Consider the following 14,979-nt stretch of genomic DNA (forward strand, 5'->3'; position numbering starts at 1 on the left):
AATATCAAATTCCCAGTTTATGCTACAAAACCGTCTTTATAAGAGGTTTTTAAAAATAGGTTTTATTTGACTCAACGTACCATGCCGTACACTAAGGCATTGTTGACTGAATAGATGGATGCAGTTCAATGAATGATTAGTATAATTCACCAATACATTTATATTGCTAACAGGTTGTACATCACAGCTGGCCTGGTACATAGTTCTGTGTCTCCATTCAGGATGTACGGTTTCAGTTTCAAAGACTCAATATTCTGGACAAAAAACGTACGAATTTAACTAAGGCGAGGGATTTCGATACAATCAAACTAGCAAGGGCAATGATCACAAGTCAGTCCTAACGTGGCTAATAGGCTAGTATGTATCTTTATGTATCAAGTTAAAAACACAGTCTAACATTAGCTAGATAGCTAGCTTCTAGGAGGATGTCATGTCATTGGAAGAGTAGGTGAGTGACTGACTTTTTGCTTTCCCAATCTATATTGCTATAGCATTTTCACAAATGCCCTAGTATACATAATTCCCAAACATTCTAAGAATTTATGAAAATTACCATATCTAAGTGGTCGCTTCTCAGTGTACTTTTTTTTTTTTAAGTGTCATATTTTTCCTGGGGGTGTATCTGAACAGATTTTAATCAAATGTAATGGTTGCTAAAATGCTGTCAGTTCCACTTTAAAACACAATGTTTCACATTTTCAAAGAGATGGCTAACAGCAAGCGCACTGCAATAAAACACACAGTTCCACACACCAGATGATTATTTGACAAAATTACAATCCTGGTCTTGAATTGGACTCGCATTCTTCTGGTCTCAGTCTTGGACCCCTTGTCCCTTGCAGCTCTTCAAATCTTATCTTATCTTATGTCTTTCAGTCATTAGATGTTTTCATCAGCTGTCACAGAGAAGCAAGTCCAGACTTTATTTGTAGTTTCTTCAGCTGGACTGTTGGAAAGACGTTGGAACCAGGGAGGTTCTATGGAAGCCACAGTAGCTTCAGTTCTAGCTCGACATCCTCAAGCGTCTAACCTCTGTGACACCATCCCTCTTAGTCCACCTTCTTAGGCTTGCGATTCTTCCAGGTGACCACTCCAATGAAGGTACCTGAGGAGGAGAAGAAAATGTCTGTTTTAAGGAGAATAATATGGTCACTTCATAAAGGCCAGACTAAAATACAGTAGATGCAACACACAGAATAACCAACGTGTGTACTGAATATGGATCTGCAGTTAAAGTGGAAATGCCAGCATTTTAGCAACATTAAATCATTTTTATTTTACATTTTCTGTCAGGCGAGCACTTTGATTTGGTCATTTTCACCCAAAAAATGTGTAGTAAGGCAATTATGAAAATTCTACAGCAATATAGGAGTGGGAAAGTGACCGTTGGTTTGTATAATTAATAGACACTGCAGTCAATAAAAGCAAATAAAAACATCTGTCCAGGACCGGCGTCTACGCAGACCGGTGCGCCATAACCAATCAGACCTATAAGCAAATAGCCATTTGCGACACAGGCCTGCCATCATTCACTTTGACTGGACGTTTACAGGCAGTAGCAACAGCGCAACTTTATAACATTACAACACATTCGCCAAAAGCAACAAAATACACCTGAATGGATTTCTGCAATTATGTTAATACCACAGGAGTCATTTACATTTGAAAACTTCACAATCCGATTGATCAAAGAACCATGAAAAAGGTAGGCTCGCTTTCCCTCAATTGCCTATGCATATCAACAACTAATGCTAGCCAGAGCGAGGCGCTAAAATCTAATGCGGGGATGCAAACTGGTGAGGGCCCAAAAAGGGCTGAAACATGCAAAAAAAATCCCTGCTAGGGGGGAAAGCAGGTTAACTAATTAAACAACAAAGAATATGATCTACATGATCAGTCTCTGTGTAAGATAAAAAAGTGGTTATTGTGAACCTAAAGAAAGCAATCCAATGTTATTTGTTGCCTAGACTTTAATGCAAAAAAAAAGTAATGAAAAAAACCCCACTAATATTGCAGTTAGCCATGACAGTCTTTATAATAGAACGCTTATGACCACACACATCTAAATATTGCACTTGGGGAAAAAACATCTTAAAGTAGAAATAGAATGAAACAAACAGGCATTCTATTTTTGCTCTATAGACATCGATCAAGTGCACAAGGCTACGTGTGCAAAAATAACGTTCCCCGAGTTAAAACCCTCACACACACACACGTTACTGTCAAGTTCAACACAACAAAAACGATATCTTTGGGCTACACTGCACATTATACACGTTCTGCCTACGGACATCCATCTACAATGTGCCAGCAAAAGTGAGAGAGGGAAAGTGTGTGGTGTTCCTTTCACCTCTATAGTGGCATCCAGCTTAAGCCAGGCCCAGCTCCAGCTACACTTGATCCCTGAATCCACTTGTATAACAAGCAACGCCTCATTTTTCACCTAATTCTCTCATTCTGAAAATTAACCGCATACCGTAGAGGGAAAACATTAGTTAACAGATAGTGGTTAGTTCATTAGCTAGTTAACATTTCACACAGATTGCCAGGGTCCAGTAAGCAACTAACACGTTATAACTTGAACGGCAAGTCGTATACAAGTTAATACTAAAACAAAGCCAATTTTATTAGTCACATGTGCCAAATACAATGTGGTGTAGACCTTAGTGAAATGCTTACTTACGAGCCCCTAACCAACAGTGCAGTATAAAAAATATATAGATAAGAATAAGAGATAAAAGTAACAAGTAATTAAAGAGCAGCAGTAAAAAATAATATATACAGGGGGGTGCCGGGACAGAGTCAATGTGCGGGGGCACCGGTTAGTTGAGGTAGTATGTACATGTAGGTAGAGTTAATTGAAGTGACTATGCATAGATGACAACAGAGAGTGGCAGTGGTGTGGAGAGGGAGGGGGGGCAATGCAAATAGTCTGGGTAACCATTTGAATAGATGTTCAGGAGTCTTATGGCTTGGGGGTAGAAGCTGTTTAGAAGCCTTTTGGACCTAGACTTGGTGCTCCGGTACCTCTTGCCGTGTGGTAGCAGAGAGAACAGTCTATGACTAGGGTGGCTGGAGTCTTTGACAATTTTCAGGGCCTTCCTCTGACACCGCCTGGTATAGAGGTCCTGGATGGCAGGAAGCTTGGCCCCAGTGATGTACTGGGCTATTCGCACTACCCTCTGTAGTGCCTTGCGGTCGGAGGCCGAGCAGTTGCCATGCCAGGCAGTGATGCAACCAGTCAGGATGCTCTCGATGGTGCAGCCGTAGAACCTTTTGAGGATCTGAGGACCTATGCCAAATATTTTCAGTCACCTGAGGGGGAATAGGTTTTGTTGTGCCCGCTTCACAACTGTCATGGTGTGCTTGGACCAAGTTAGTTTGTTGGTGATGTGGACACCAAGGATCTTGAAGCTCTCAACCTGCTCCACTGCAGCCCCGTCGAAGAGAATGTGGACGTGCTCGGTCCTCTTTTTCCTGTAGTCCACCATCATCTCCTTTGTCTTGATCACATTGAGGGAGAGGCTGTTGTCCTGGCACCACACGACCAGGTCTCTGACGTCCTCCCTATAGGCTGTCTCGTTGTTGTCGGTGATCAGGCCTACCACTGTTGGGTCATTGTCAAACTTAATGATGGTGTTGGAGTAGTGCCTGGCCGTGCAGTCATGAGTGAATGGGGAATACAGGAGGGGGCTGAGCACACACCCCTGAGTTGAGGATCAGCGTGGCGGATGTGTTGTTACCTACCCTTACCACCTGGGGGCAGCCCGTCAGGAAGTCCAGGATCCAGTTGCAGAGGGAGTTGTTTAGTCCCAGGGTCCTGCGCTTATTGATGAGCTTAGAGGGCACTATGGAGTTGAACGCTGAGCTGTAGTTAATGAATAGCATTCTCACATAGGTGATCCTTTTGTCCAGGTGGGAAAGGGCAGTGTGGAGTGCAATAGAGATTGCATCATCTGTGGATCTGTTGGGGCGGTATGCAAATTGGAGTGGGTCTAGGGTTTCTGGGATGATGGTGTTGATGTGAGCCATGACCAGCCTTTCAAAGCATTTCATGGCTACAGACGTGAGTGCTACGGGGTCGGTAGTCATTTAGGCAGGTTACCTTAGTGTTCTTGGGCACGGGCACAGGCACTGTGGTGGTCTGCTTAAAACATGTTGGTATTACAGACTCGGACAGGGAGAGGTTGAAACTGTCAGTGAAGACACTTGCTAGTTGGTCAGTGCATGCTCGCAGTACACGTCCTGGTAATCCGTCTGGCCCTGCGGCCTTGTGAATGTTGACCTGTCTAAAGGTCTTACTCACATCGGCTGCGGAGAGCATGATCACACAGTCTTCCGGTACAGCTGGTGCTCTCATGCATGTTTCAGTGTTATTTCCCTCGAAGTGAGCATAAAGTAGTTTAGCTGAACCGGTAGGCTTGTGTCACTGGGCAGCTCTCGGCTTTGCTTCCCTTTGTAGTCTAATGGTTTGCAGGCCCTGCCACATCCGACGAGCGTCAGAGCCGGTGTAGTACGACTCAATCTTAGTCTTGTATTGACGCTTTGCCTGTTTGATCGTTTGTCGGAGGGCATAGAGGGATTTCTTATAAGCGGATTGGTTAGGTTACTAATGTAATGACCCGGCTGGGTCATTAAAGAGAAAAGAGACAGACTCCAGGTGTACAGGTCAGAACACAGGTTTATTCCTAAACTGGGCTATTGTTCAGGCCACAGCCCACGCCGCTAATGACGAACGTACACAATTATACATGTCGAGTTAAGGTCACTCTCCAAGGAACAGATCAAGGCCCGAACAGAAGAGAGAGATATGAGACACTCATCCCTCTTTATGCATTTCCAAATCCCGCGGGATTACCCATCATACCCCCCCAACCTTTCCATCTGTCCTGACATATTTAACCCCTGCTAGTAGCCATGAGAACCATAACACACCCACAAACACAGAACACAATACCGGGTCGTTACATAGCCCCCCCCTTTCTAAACCCTAGCCCCTAGGGTTACACAACAAAATCCTTAAAACGACCCGGAGGTCGCATCAGTCTCTTGGGCCTCCCCGTGACTCTCCCCGGTGAACCCCCAGAACACTCCTCTGCCCCAATGTCATTTCCAGCGCCCTCCGAAGAAGCAGCCCCCTCCCCAGGCTAGAGTCCCCTCGTTAGACTGTTCCCGTGGGCTCACATCAGAGACCTCACTCCCATTCCCTACCGTTTTCCTCCCTCTGTAGGGTGCCAATCGATCCCGGTGGACCACCACCTTCCTGCTCCGTGGAGGGACCTCCACCCGGTACGTCACCTCCCCCACTCTCTCTATCACCAGACACGGCCCCACCCATGCACTGTCCAGCTTTGGGCACCGCCCCTTCTTGCGCGTGGGGTTGTGAAGCCACACACATTCTCCCGCTCCAAAGTGCCTCCCCCTAGCGCGCGAGTCGTAGTGGCGCTTTTGGCGCAACCCTGCGTTCTCGAGTTGCTCTCTTGCGAAGGTGTGAGCCGCTTCTAACCGGTTCTGCAGACGACACACATAGTCCGGGCCAGGCAAAACCCGGTCGCCACTATCAGGAGGGTGGCCAAACGTCAGTTCGGCTGGGGTGCGCAACTCACGACCTAACATTAGTAGTGCTGGGGAGCACGCAGTCGATTCTTGAACAGCCGACCTACACGCCATAAGAATAAACGGTAAGTGGGTGTCCCAATCTCTCTGGTGTTTTGAGGTAACGATGGCCAGCTGCTGTGCTAATGTTCTGTTGAATCTTTCCACCAACCCATCACTCTGGGGGTGAAGCGGAGTAGTGCGCGTCTTCTCCGCGCCTAACCGTCTACACAACTCTGTGAACACCCGTGACTCGAAGTTTCTCCCCTGGTCGCTGTGAATAGACTGTGGCACCCCGAACCGGCTGATTATTCCCCCCACCAACGCATCAGCTACTGTCCCCGCCTCCTGGTCTGGGAGAGCGTAAGCCTCCGGCCACTTGGTGAAGTAGTCCATAGCGGTTAGAATCCACCTCTTACCGCTGTCTGTGGTTGGAAACGGCCCTACTATGTCTACCCCCAGTCTCTCCATGGGCTCCCCTACTGGGAATTGTTGTAGGAGGGCGTGTGACTGACCTGGAGGTCCTTTTTTAGCAGCACACTCATCGCACTGCCTACAAAAGTCCTCAACATCCCTCCTGTGCCTGGCCCAATAGAAGCCTTTACGCATGCGCTTTAACGTTTTGGAGACCCCAAAATGCCCTGCGCCTACTCCCCCATGAAGCTGCTGTAACACGCTCCCCTGCAGCCTTTTGGGCACCACTACCTGCCACGTAATTTCTCCAGTCGCTGGCTTTTTCCACCCCCTCTGGAGCACTCCCTCAGCCACTCTAAGGACTGTGAATTTAGCCCACAGTCCTTTGGTGACTGGTGATAGAGGGGCTACGTCCCCCCACGGCGGTCGTCTTCTCTCTTCCACCCACCGCAGCACAGGACGCAGCTCTGCGTCCTCCTCCTGGCGACGCCTCCACTCCCCAACATCCACAGCCTCAAGCTCCCGGCACTCTGTCACACTCAGCTGACTCACCGTGGCGGTGACTCCCTCCTCCCTGCACAGTTCTCTCTCTCGCTCCACCCGTTTGGCGCAGTACCCACAGCCATCCTCAGCACACGGGCGGCGGGACAAGGCGTCTGCATTGCTGTGGCGAAGGCCGGCTCTGTGCTCCACCTGGAAGTCGTAGGGTTGTAGCTCCTCCAGCCAGCGGGCAATCTGACCCTCTGGCTCCTTGAAGGAGAGAAGCCACTGCAGGGCGGAGTGATCCGTCCGGACCACAAACGGCAGGCCCCCCAGGTAGTACTTGAAATGGCGTACTGCTGCCACGACAGCCAAAAGCTCTCTCCTTGTCACGCAGTAGCGTTTTTCAGCCTTATCAAAAGTCCTGCTGTAATAAGCTACTACGTGTTCCCCATCAGGACCCCGCTGAGCCAGCACAGCCCCCAACCCCTCATTGCTTGCGTCGGTGTCCAGGATGAACGGACGGTTCGGGTCTGGTGAGGCCATGACAGGGGCCTCCATCAGGGCCCGTTTGAGGGCCTCAAACGCCCGCTGGTGCTCTTCGGTCCACTGGAAAACAGTGTCCTCCTTGAGTAGCTGGTTCAAAGGAGCCGCTACCCCCGCAAACCCCTTCACAAACCCACGATAGTAGGATGCCAGCCCCAGGAAGCTCTTAACCTCTTTTTTTCCCCCTGGAACTGGCCACCCCCTCACAGCCTCTACTTTGTCTGGCATCGTGCTGATGCCCTCACCACCCAGCTGATGCCCCAGGAACGCCACCTCCCTTTGCATGAAATGGCACTTTCCCGGATGTAATTTTAGCCCCGCCCCCGAGATTCTCTCCAACACTCGCCTAATTGCCCCCAGTGCCCCCTCAAACGATGTGCCGTGCACCAATATGTCGTCTAGGTACACAACACACTCGTCTCTCGGAACCCCCGCCAGCACTCTGTCCATGAGCCTCTCAAAGGTGGTAGGAGCATTACAGAGCCCGAAGCACAGCACCTTGAACTGCCAATGGCCCCTATCTGTGGAGAAGGCCGTTTTTTCACGTGCCCCTGGCGAGAGGGGCACCTGCCAGTAGCCACTGCGCAGATCAAGGGAGGAGAACCACGAGGACCCTCTCACGTGGTCTAGCGACTCATCAATCCTCGGTAGGGGATAAGAGTCTTTAGTGGTGACAGAATTTAGGCCCCTGTAGTCAACACAAAACCTAAGTTTACCCCCTTTCTTAGGCACCATGACGACCGGCGCGGACCATGGGCTATCTGATGGCTCAATGAAATCAGCCCGCAACATGTCAACAATAGCTGTGTCTGCTGCTTCCCTCCTGGCAAGGGGAATACGACGGGGCCGAATTTTAATGGGTCGGGCGTCCCCAGTGTCTATTTCGTGCTGAACTAGGTGCGTTTGTCCTACCTCATCTTCCCCCCAAGCGAAGCTATCTTTAAAGTCCAACAGCAGCTGCTTTAACTGTCTCTGTTGTCCCTCATCCAAACCCTGACAGTTCTTCAGCCACACAGCCTCGACGGCGTCGATAGCTTCCTCCTTCCCCCCGTCGGGCTGATGGGTTGAAGGGGCCAGTGTGTTTTGGGCTACTGGGCTGCCTGTGCTTGCACCATGATGGGGAGTGAAGGCCGTCGCCGCCGGAGACAGCTGCTGGGATGGCACAACGACCAAGGGAGCAGCCGGGATGACCGGTGGAGTTTCTGCAAGCTTGGAGGAAGACGGAGGAACAGCCCTGCCCCCTGCTGGCCCTCCCGAAGGCGACATTCCCACTGTGGGCCCCCCCGACAGCCTCAAAGTACCTGACGCTAAGTCCAACTGAGCCCCACAGTTTTTCAAAAAGTCCATTCCCAGTATACAGGGGTCCTGCACCGCTGCTATCCACACCGGACACCCCACAGTTCTCCCCCCCACAGTCACAGATAGCTGACACTTCCCTAGCATGGGGGCTAGATCCCCCGTGACAGTCCGTAGCTGGACATGGGTCGGCTCCACCCGCACCCCAACAGGTAGTATGTCTGGTCTCACCAGGGTTACTGTAGAGCCCGTGTCGACCAGGGCCAAACATTCCACCCCCTCTACCTTGACGACGACATTGCAGAAGTCCCCAACGGTGGTACGTCCCACCACAACTACCGGACTAGGAAACACGGCGGCAGCTACACCCTGGGGGAGCAGGTCCCCACCCTCTTGTCTGCGCTGCTGGGTACCTCCTTTGCTTACATTGGGTTCGGGGGCGGGGGGGTGGGCCCGCGCTGCCCCCTGCGCGAGAACCCGTTGTCGTTTCCCTGGTGACGGGGGAATCTGCCACACTCCCGCTGAATGTGGCCAGGTTGGCCACAACCCCAGCAGACAATAGGAGTTGAGCTGACACTGCGACGTTGCCTGGAGCCCCTCTCCATGACAAGCGAAGCAGTCTTGACTAGCCCGCCCAACTCGTCAACCCACTCTGGCTTTGTGACCCCTGGCACCCCAGCCACCGCTGCTCTCACCTCTGGTTGACTGGTGACTTCCACTCTCACTCCCTCACCCCAGATCAGCTCCCTCTTCCTAGCTATCTCCACTGCAGCCTGCAGAGATGGTGGGTCCGCCATCTGAACATGCTTACCCAGTTCGGTGGAAGAGAGCGCTCTAATAAAACTGTCCCGTGCCAGCTCGTCTTGCACCCCAATCGGCATAGTTGCATAAGCCCGCCTGGTCAGGCTCAGAATACCACTTGCCAACGCCTTTAATGATTCCCCCTGAAGTCTCTTTTTGTTACACAGTTCAATACGCAGCATGTTGGGCTGCGCGTCGCTGCCGAAACGGCCCCCCAATGCCTCCACTAGCGCACCGTAGTCGCCCCTATCGCCCGGGGCTAGCGTTAGCAGGCATTCCGACGCCTCCTCCGCCAGGCTCAGGGCAAGCTGTAACGCTTTCGTCTCGTCAGACCACCTCCCAGCTCTAGCCAACAACTCGAATTGAGTGAAAAAAACTTCCCATTTACCTTGTCCGTTGAACTTTGGTAGTTTAGCCGCTACCGTGGCTAATGGCAATAGGTCGCCGCCATCTCTGTTTACATAAGCAGGCCCAGCCATTTCCGCACCCGGTGACGTCGATATCCCCGTCGCCGTGACGTCTGCTCTCGAGCGATGTGAAGGAAAACCCGCCAGTTCTGCCATCTTGCTGACTGACAATTTAACTCCCGCCAAGTGGCTCTCAAGCCCCTCCACGGCAGTCGCCGCCTGACCCTCCCGACCGGGTACCCCCGAGCTCACAACGGACACTTTGTCCGACTCTTCCTTAATTTTCCGCCTCGCCCCAGGCATCATGACCGTAGATGCGAGTCACGCTAAAGCTAACCCGGCCTATACTGAACAGCTAACTCGCCTAGTCTCGATCCCTTAGTTCGAAAGCACTTCTGACACCAATGTAATGACCCGGCTGGGTCATTAAAGAGAAAAGAGACAGACTCCAGGTGTACAGGTCAGAACACAGGTTTATTCCTAAACTGGGCTATTGTTCAGGCCACAGCCCACGCCGCTAATGACGAACGTACACAATTATACATGTCGAGTTAAGGTCACTCTCCAAGGAACAGATCAAGGCCCGAACAGAAGAGAGAGATATGAGACACTCATCCCTCTTTATGCATTTCCAAATCCCGCGGGATTACCCATCATACCCCCCCAACCTTTCCATCTGTCCTGACATATTTAACCCCTGCTAGTAGCCATGAGAACCATAACACACCCACAAACACAGAACACAATACCGGGTCGTTACACTAATGTTAGCTCATCTGATGTTGTAACGTTAGCTAGCTGTCTGACTATTAGCAAGCTAATTGTCACACCATAAACTTTTTATCAGATGAGTTGGCTAATGTTGCGCAACATTTCTCTGGCTAGTTAACGGAGAATTCGATCCAGCTAGCAAGATACTTAACAATGCCAATACTTGTTCCACCACACTTTCTCCCTCACCTCAAACTTTCCAAATCTCAGTTGTTTTTCAGTTACAGCTCATGAAGTACTCTTTATCACCTTCTCATCACCTTCTCACCCCCGTCTCCGTGGTCAGGCTTCTAACGTTACCTCTTCATTGTGGTTCAGGAGACGCGCTGCTGCAACTGCCTTTCTACTCTATGCTGTCTTACCAGAGCGCGCGCTGATGCTGTAACTAGCAAATTGGTTTTCTCTTCTCTCTTCAGTCGCTTGCTGCGCTGCATTCTTGCATTCTGTTGTTATGTAAAGGATTGGCTGAGCCTTGGATACAGCCAGTATTGCTCCAAACGCGCATTACTCGTCCGCTTACAGCCAGTAGTGATCCAAACCACCTCCCTCCCAAACTTCTCTCATCGGACCTACACTAATCACAAAGCTATGTCACCTATTTTGGATTCAAAACGACGAAAGGGGACTATTGTGCATCCCTGCTAATATCCCTGCTAATGAGAGAACATTAGATAAACCCTCTCAAACTTTTTCAGCTAGTTGGCCTTCAAAATTGCACTGATAAACGATGGGGAATAGTAGCCTGCTCGTACTTCTGCAATGTATGCTTGTCAGAACCCACATTTTGACAACTGAATGGGAACTTGCCTACCCACCCATTTGATCTATGCCAAATAAATGTGATTGACAACTAAGATATATGTTAACTGAGGATAAGTCATTCAAGTTCAGCATAGTTAGCTAGTTAGGAAAGTGATCTCTAGCTGTAGCCAACAAAAAACGGTATGATTGGGAAAAGTCGGTCACTCACCCACTCCTCCAACGACATGACATCCTCCCAGCAGCTAGCTAGGCTCCGTATTTTTAGCATGCTAAATAAATAGCTACATAAATAGAGTTCGGGGTGTCAAACTCAATCAGTGCATGGGCCAGATTGAAAAAAAAAAATGAATTCGTGGCCCAGACTTAGCCATTTTTCTTTTTACAAAAAAAGAAACTTGGAACTGCGAACCAACCCGGGCACTGTATTATTTTGAAAAAAATATGGCCCTTTATAATGTCCACTTATGTACATAGGATACTGTGTATAGCATTTTAACATTAAAACAAACAAGATAAATAATATTTGTCCTGCCTTTGCTGCTATGCTTGCATAATATGCTGCGACCTTAATCAAAAAGTATTTCATAACAAAAACCTAGCTATAAGCTGTTTTAAAAAATAAAAAATGTTTGCACTGCATGGATCACCGGTGTGGTTAAATGCAGCATTGCTGTATGGTGCACTCAAAACGTATTGTAGTTGAATAGCCAGCCTAGGCTACTGCTCTGATTTTGCTGTAATAGGCCTACATGTTTTTCCTTTGCATGGTGTTTCGTTGCAGGTTGTTTTTTTAGTTATTCATTGTCAAGCTTTAAAAAACGAAACCAGACAGCAACAATTTAGTAGCCTAGCTAGGACTGTGGCATGTGTCTGTACTCTTTCCCTCCACTGTGCACTGTAAATGGAACACAAATGCAGCGCAATTGAATTCACCTATGCAACCACATCAGGCAGTAATTTCATAAAGTAGATGACTCGACTGAGTCATTTATACTCGCCTGTGCGTAATATTCAGACTGCGGGCCTTGTGTTTGACACGTGTGCTAGCCTCTTACTCACGTTATGACTGACTTTTCCCTTGCTAGTTTGATTGTACTGACATTCCCAGTTACAGTCGTCCATTTCCCCCCCAAAATATTTCTGTAATGAAAACTGAAACAGAGCATCCCGAATGGGTGGAGGCAGCAAACAATGTGCCAGGCTAGCTGTGATTTACAACCTGATAACAATATTTTTTAGACTACCAAAAAATGTATTGGTGAATTATATTAATCATGCATTGAACTGCATCCATCTATTTTGCCAACAATGCGTTACTGTATGTCATGGAATTTTGACTCAAATAGAACCTCTTTTTAAAACCTCATATTGAATTGGTTTCAAAGCATAAACTGGGAATTTGATATTTTTGACTGATAATATGTTTGTTTCATATTAGCAAAGTAGTTAAAACACTGTCAGTACCACTTTAAGTTCTGGTGATTTGTAGACCACCAGATAGACATCACAGCAGCACCTAGCTCAGGGAGATCGTTGTGAACAAACAGAATGCCCTAGAATACATAGATCCTATGTCTATCCAGTTCTTTCAGATCTACTGGCTGGAGGCAGGGAACGGGGAAGGGACCAAAACACTGGATTAGAACCCATCCAATGTAGCATTCCAGAACTCACCTACACTGAGCAGCAGTATCAATGCTGCGATCCCAGGTAGAATCACAGAATACTCCCGTTGAAGAAAATACTGGTGGACCACATGATCGCTGTCCACGAACGGCTGGAAAAGGTACATTATCAGTCAGTTAGTCAGTGGACACAAAAACGATTTCAGGCAACAAATTTAATTGCAGATCTAATCTATAGCCTGGTCCCAGAATGGATTGTGCTGTCTTGGAAAATCATTGTTCTAACATGGCAGGTGTTGGCAAAACAGCACAAACAGATCTTGGACCAGAATAGCAGATCTAGGCTATAAATTACCTACCAGAATGATTACCCATATTGTGTAGTATGTAAACAACAGGAGGCTGAAGCCAACAAGGCCCATGCCAACTGCTTGGTCTTCCCCTGTGGCCTACAAGAAATTAAGACCAAATGTATGAGTGTGAGGTTAAAAATAGCTAATGCATCATATGAATAGCTATTATTACTAATAATAAGAACACTTAGTACGCATGGTTAGATAGCTTTAAGTATACGGTGATTCATATAACTAACCAGGTAAACTAGCTAACACTACGAAGTTTCATTTGACAATCTGGCCAGGTGATAAAATTAACCAGGCATGACACAAAAAAGACAATAGTGTGATAGATTGCTGTAACTACCATACAGTACAGACAGGTTTGAGAGATTATCTAGGAAGCTAGCTAGCTAATTCAGTTTAGCATACACCTTTTCTGGCTTTGACTTGGTCTCTGGAGCTTCCCTAACGACATTTTACCAGCTAATTCGTATATAATTAAATATATTTGTGGATATAAATAAAAATGGCAGCATTATGCAGGGTAAATCACAACTTTGTAATTTCTCTCACCATTTCTGACGTGTTGTTTCCGCGTATGAATCACTTCCGTAAACTGCGAAGGTGACCCGGATCTTTTTTTTTTTCATTGTCACGTGCCCATTACAGTGAAATGCCTTTTTTTGCATGCTCTTGCCTAACGATGCAGTAATCAATATCAGTAGTACTATAACGAAAAAGTTAAGTAGAACAAAAACACATAATGAATAGAAATAAGATGACCACGAGAAAGTAAGTAAGCTATATACAGGGTCACGCTATATACATAGTTTTCTTGGGAGTTGTTGTTTAAAAAGGTTTCCCACTTCGGTTGTATGCCAGCATCTATAAAGGTTTTCTGTACAAGTCAGGTAGACTAGAGCACCTTGCCAAATGGTGATTCAAATTGAAAATAATTATGTTATCATAATTTACTATTAGGCCTGCTACATACATTACTGTTCTTCCGTTTGTCAGTGGTGTAAAGTACTTAAATAAAAATACTTTAAAGTACTACCTAAGTAGTTTTTGGGGGGTATCTGAACTTTACTATTCATATTTTTTACAACTTTTACTTTTACTTGTACTTTTTACTCCATAAATTTTCCCTGACACACAAATGTACTTGTTACATTTTGAATGCTTAGCAGGACAGGAAAATGGTCCAATTCACGCACTTATCAAGAGAACATCGCTGGTCATCCCCTGCCTTTGATCTGGTGGACTCACTAAACACGCATGCTTAGTTTGTAAATGATGCCTGAGTGTTGGAGTATGCACCTAGCTATACATAAATAAACAAATCTAGAACATTTTGCCGTCTGATTTGCTTAATATAAGAAATTTGAAATTATTTCTACTTTTTTTTTGATACTTAAGTACAGTTTAGCAATTACATTTACTATTGATACTTAAGTATATTTTAAACCAAATACTTTTAGACTTTTAGAAGTATGACAATTGGGTACTTTTTCCACCACTGCAAATACTTTTAGACTTTTACTCAAGTAATATTTTACTGGGTGACTTTCACTTTTACTTGAGTAACTTTCTATTAAGGTATCTTTACTTTTACTCAAGTATGAAAATATGGGTACTTTTTCCACCACTGCCATTTGTCCATTGCTGTTGGGTTACCTCTCAAATTAGTAGGCGTACCATAATAGAGTGTTACCACCTATGAATCTATTTCAACATCCTCCTTGGTAAATGTGAATGTGGCCACCCAACATCTTGTCATAGTTGTACCCGCTGGAGGATTCATCTTGTCATAGTTGTACCCGCTGGAGGATTCATCTTGTCATAGTTGTACCAGCTGGAGGATTCATCTTGTCATAGTTGTACCCGCTGGAGGATTCATCTTGTCATAGTTGTACCCGCTGGAGGATTCATGACCTGAAATCT

The 14,979-nt window shown here is 47.1% G+C and overlaps 1 protein-coding gene across 1 annotated transcript; it reads right to left on the bottom strand.

Annotated features, from left to right (window-relative positions):
- Nucleotides 1-16: 16 nt before the first annotated feature.
- Nucleotides 17-13,675, bottom strand: LOC129863616 (dolichol phosphate-mannose biosynthesis regulatory protein-like). Its single transcript, XM_055935727.1, has 4 exons — nt 13,609-13,675; nt 13,057-13,146; nt 12,747-12,849; nt 17-1,105 (listed from the first exon to the last, which is right to left on the bottom strand). Exons 1-4 carry the CDS (start codon nt 13,609-13,611, stop codon nt 1,050-1,052), a joined length of 252 nt encoding a protein of 83 aa, XP_055791702.1. The 5' UTR covers nt 13,612-13,675; the 3' UTR covers nt 17-1,049.
- Between the last annotated feature and the right edge of the window lie 1,304 nt (nt 13,676-14,979).

Source organism: Salvelinus fontinalis, chromosome 10 (assembly GCF_029448725.1).
Source record: "Salvelinus fontinalis isolate EN_2023a chromosome 10, ASM2944872v1, whole genome shotgun sequence".
Lineage (NCBI taxonomy): Eukaryota > Metazoa > Chordata > Actinopteri > Salmoniformes > Salmonidae > Salvelinus > Salvelinus fontinalis.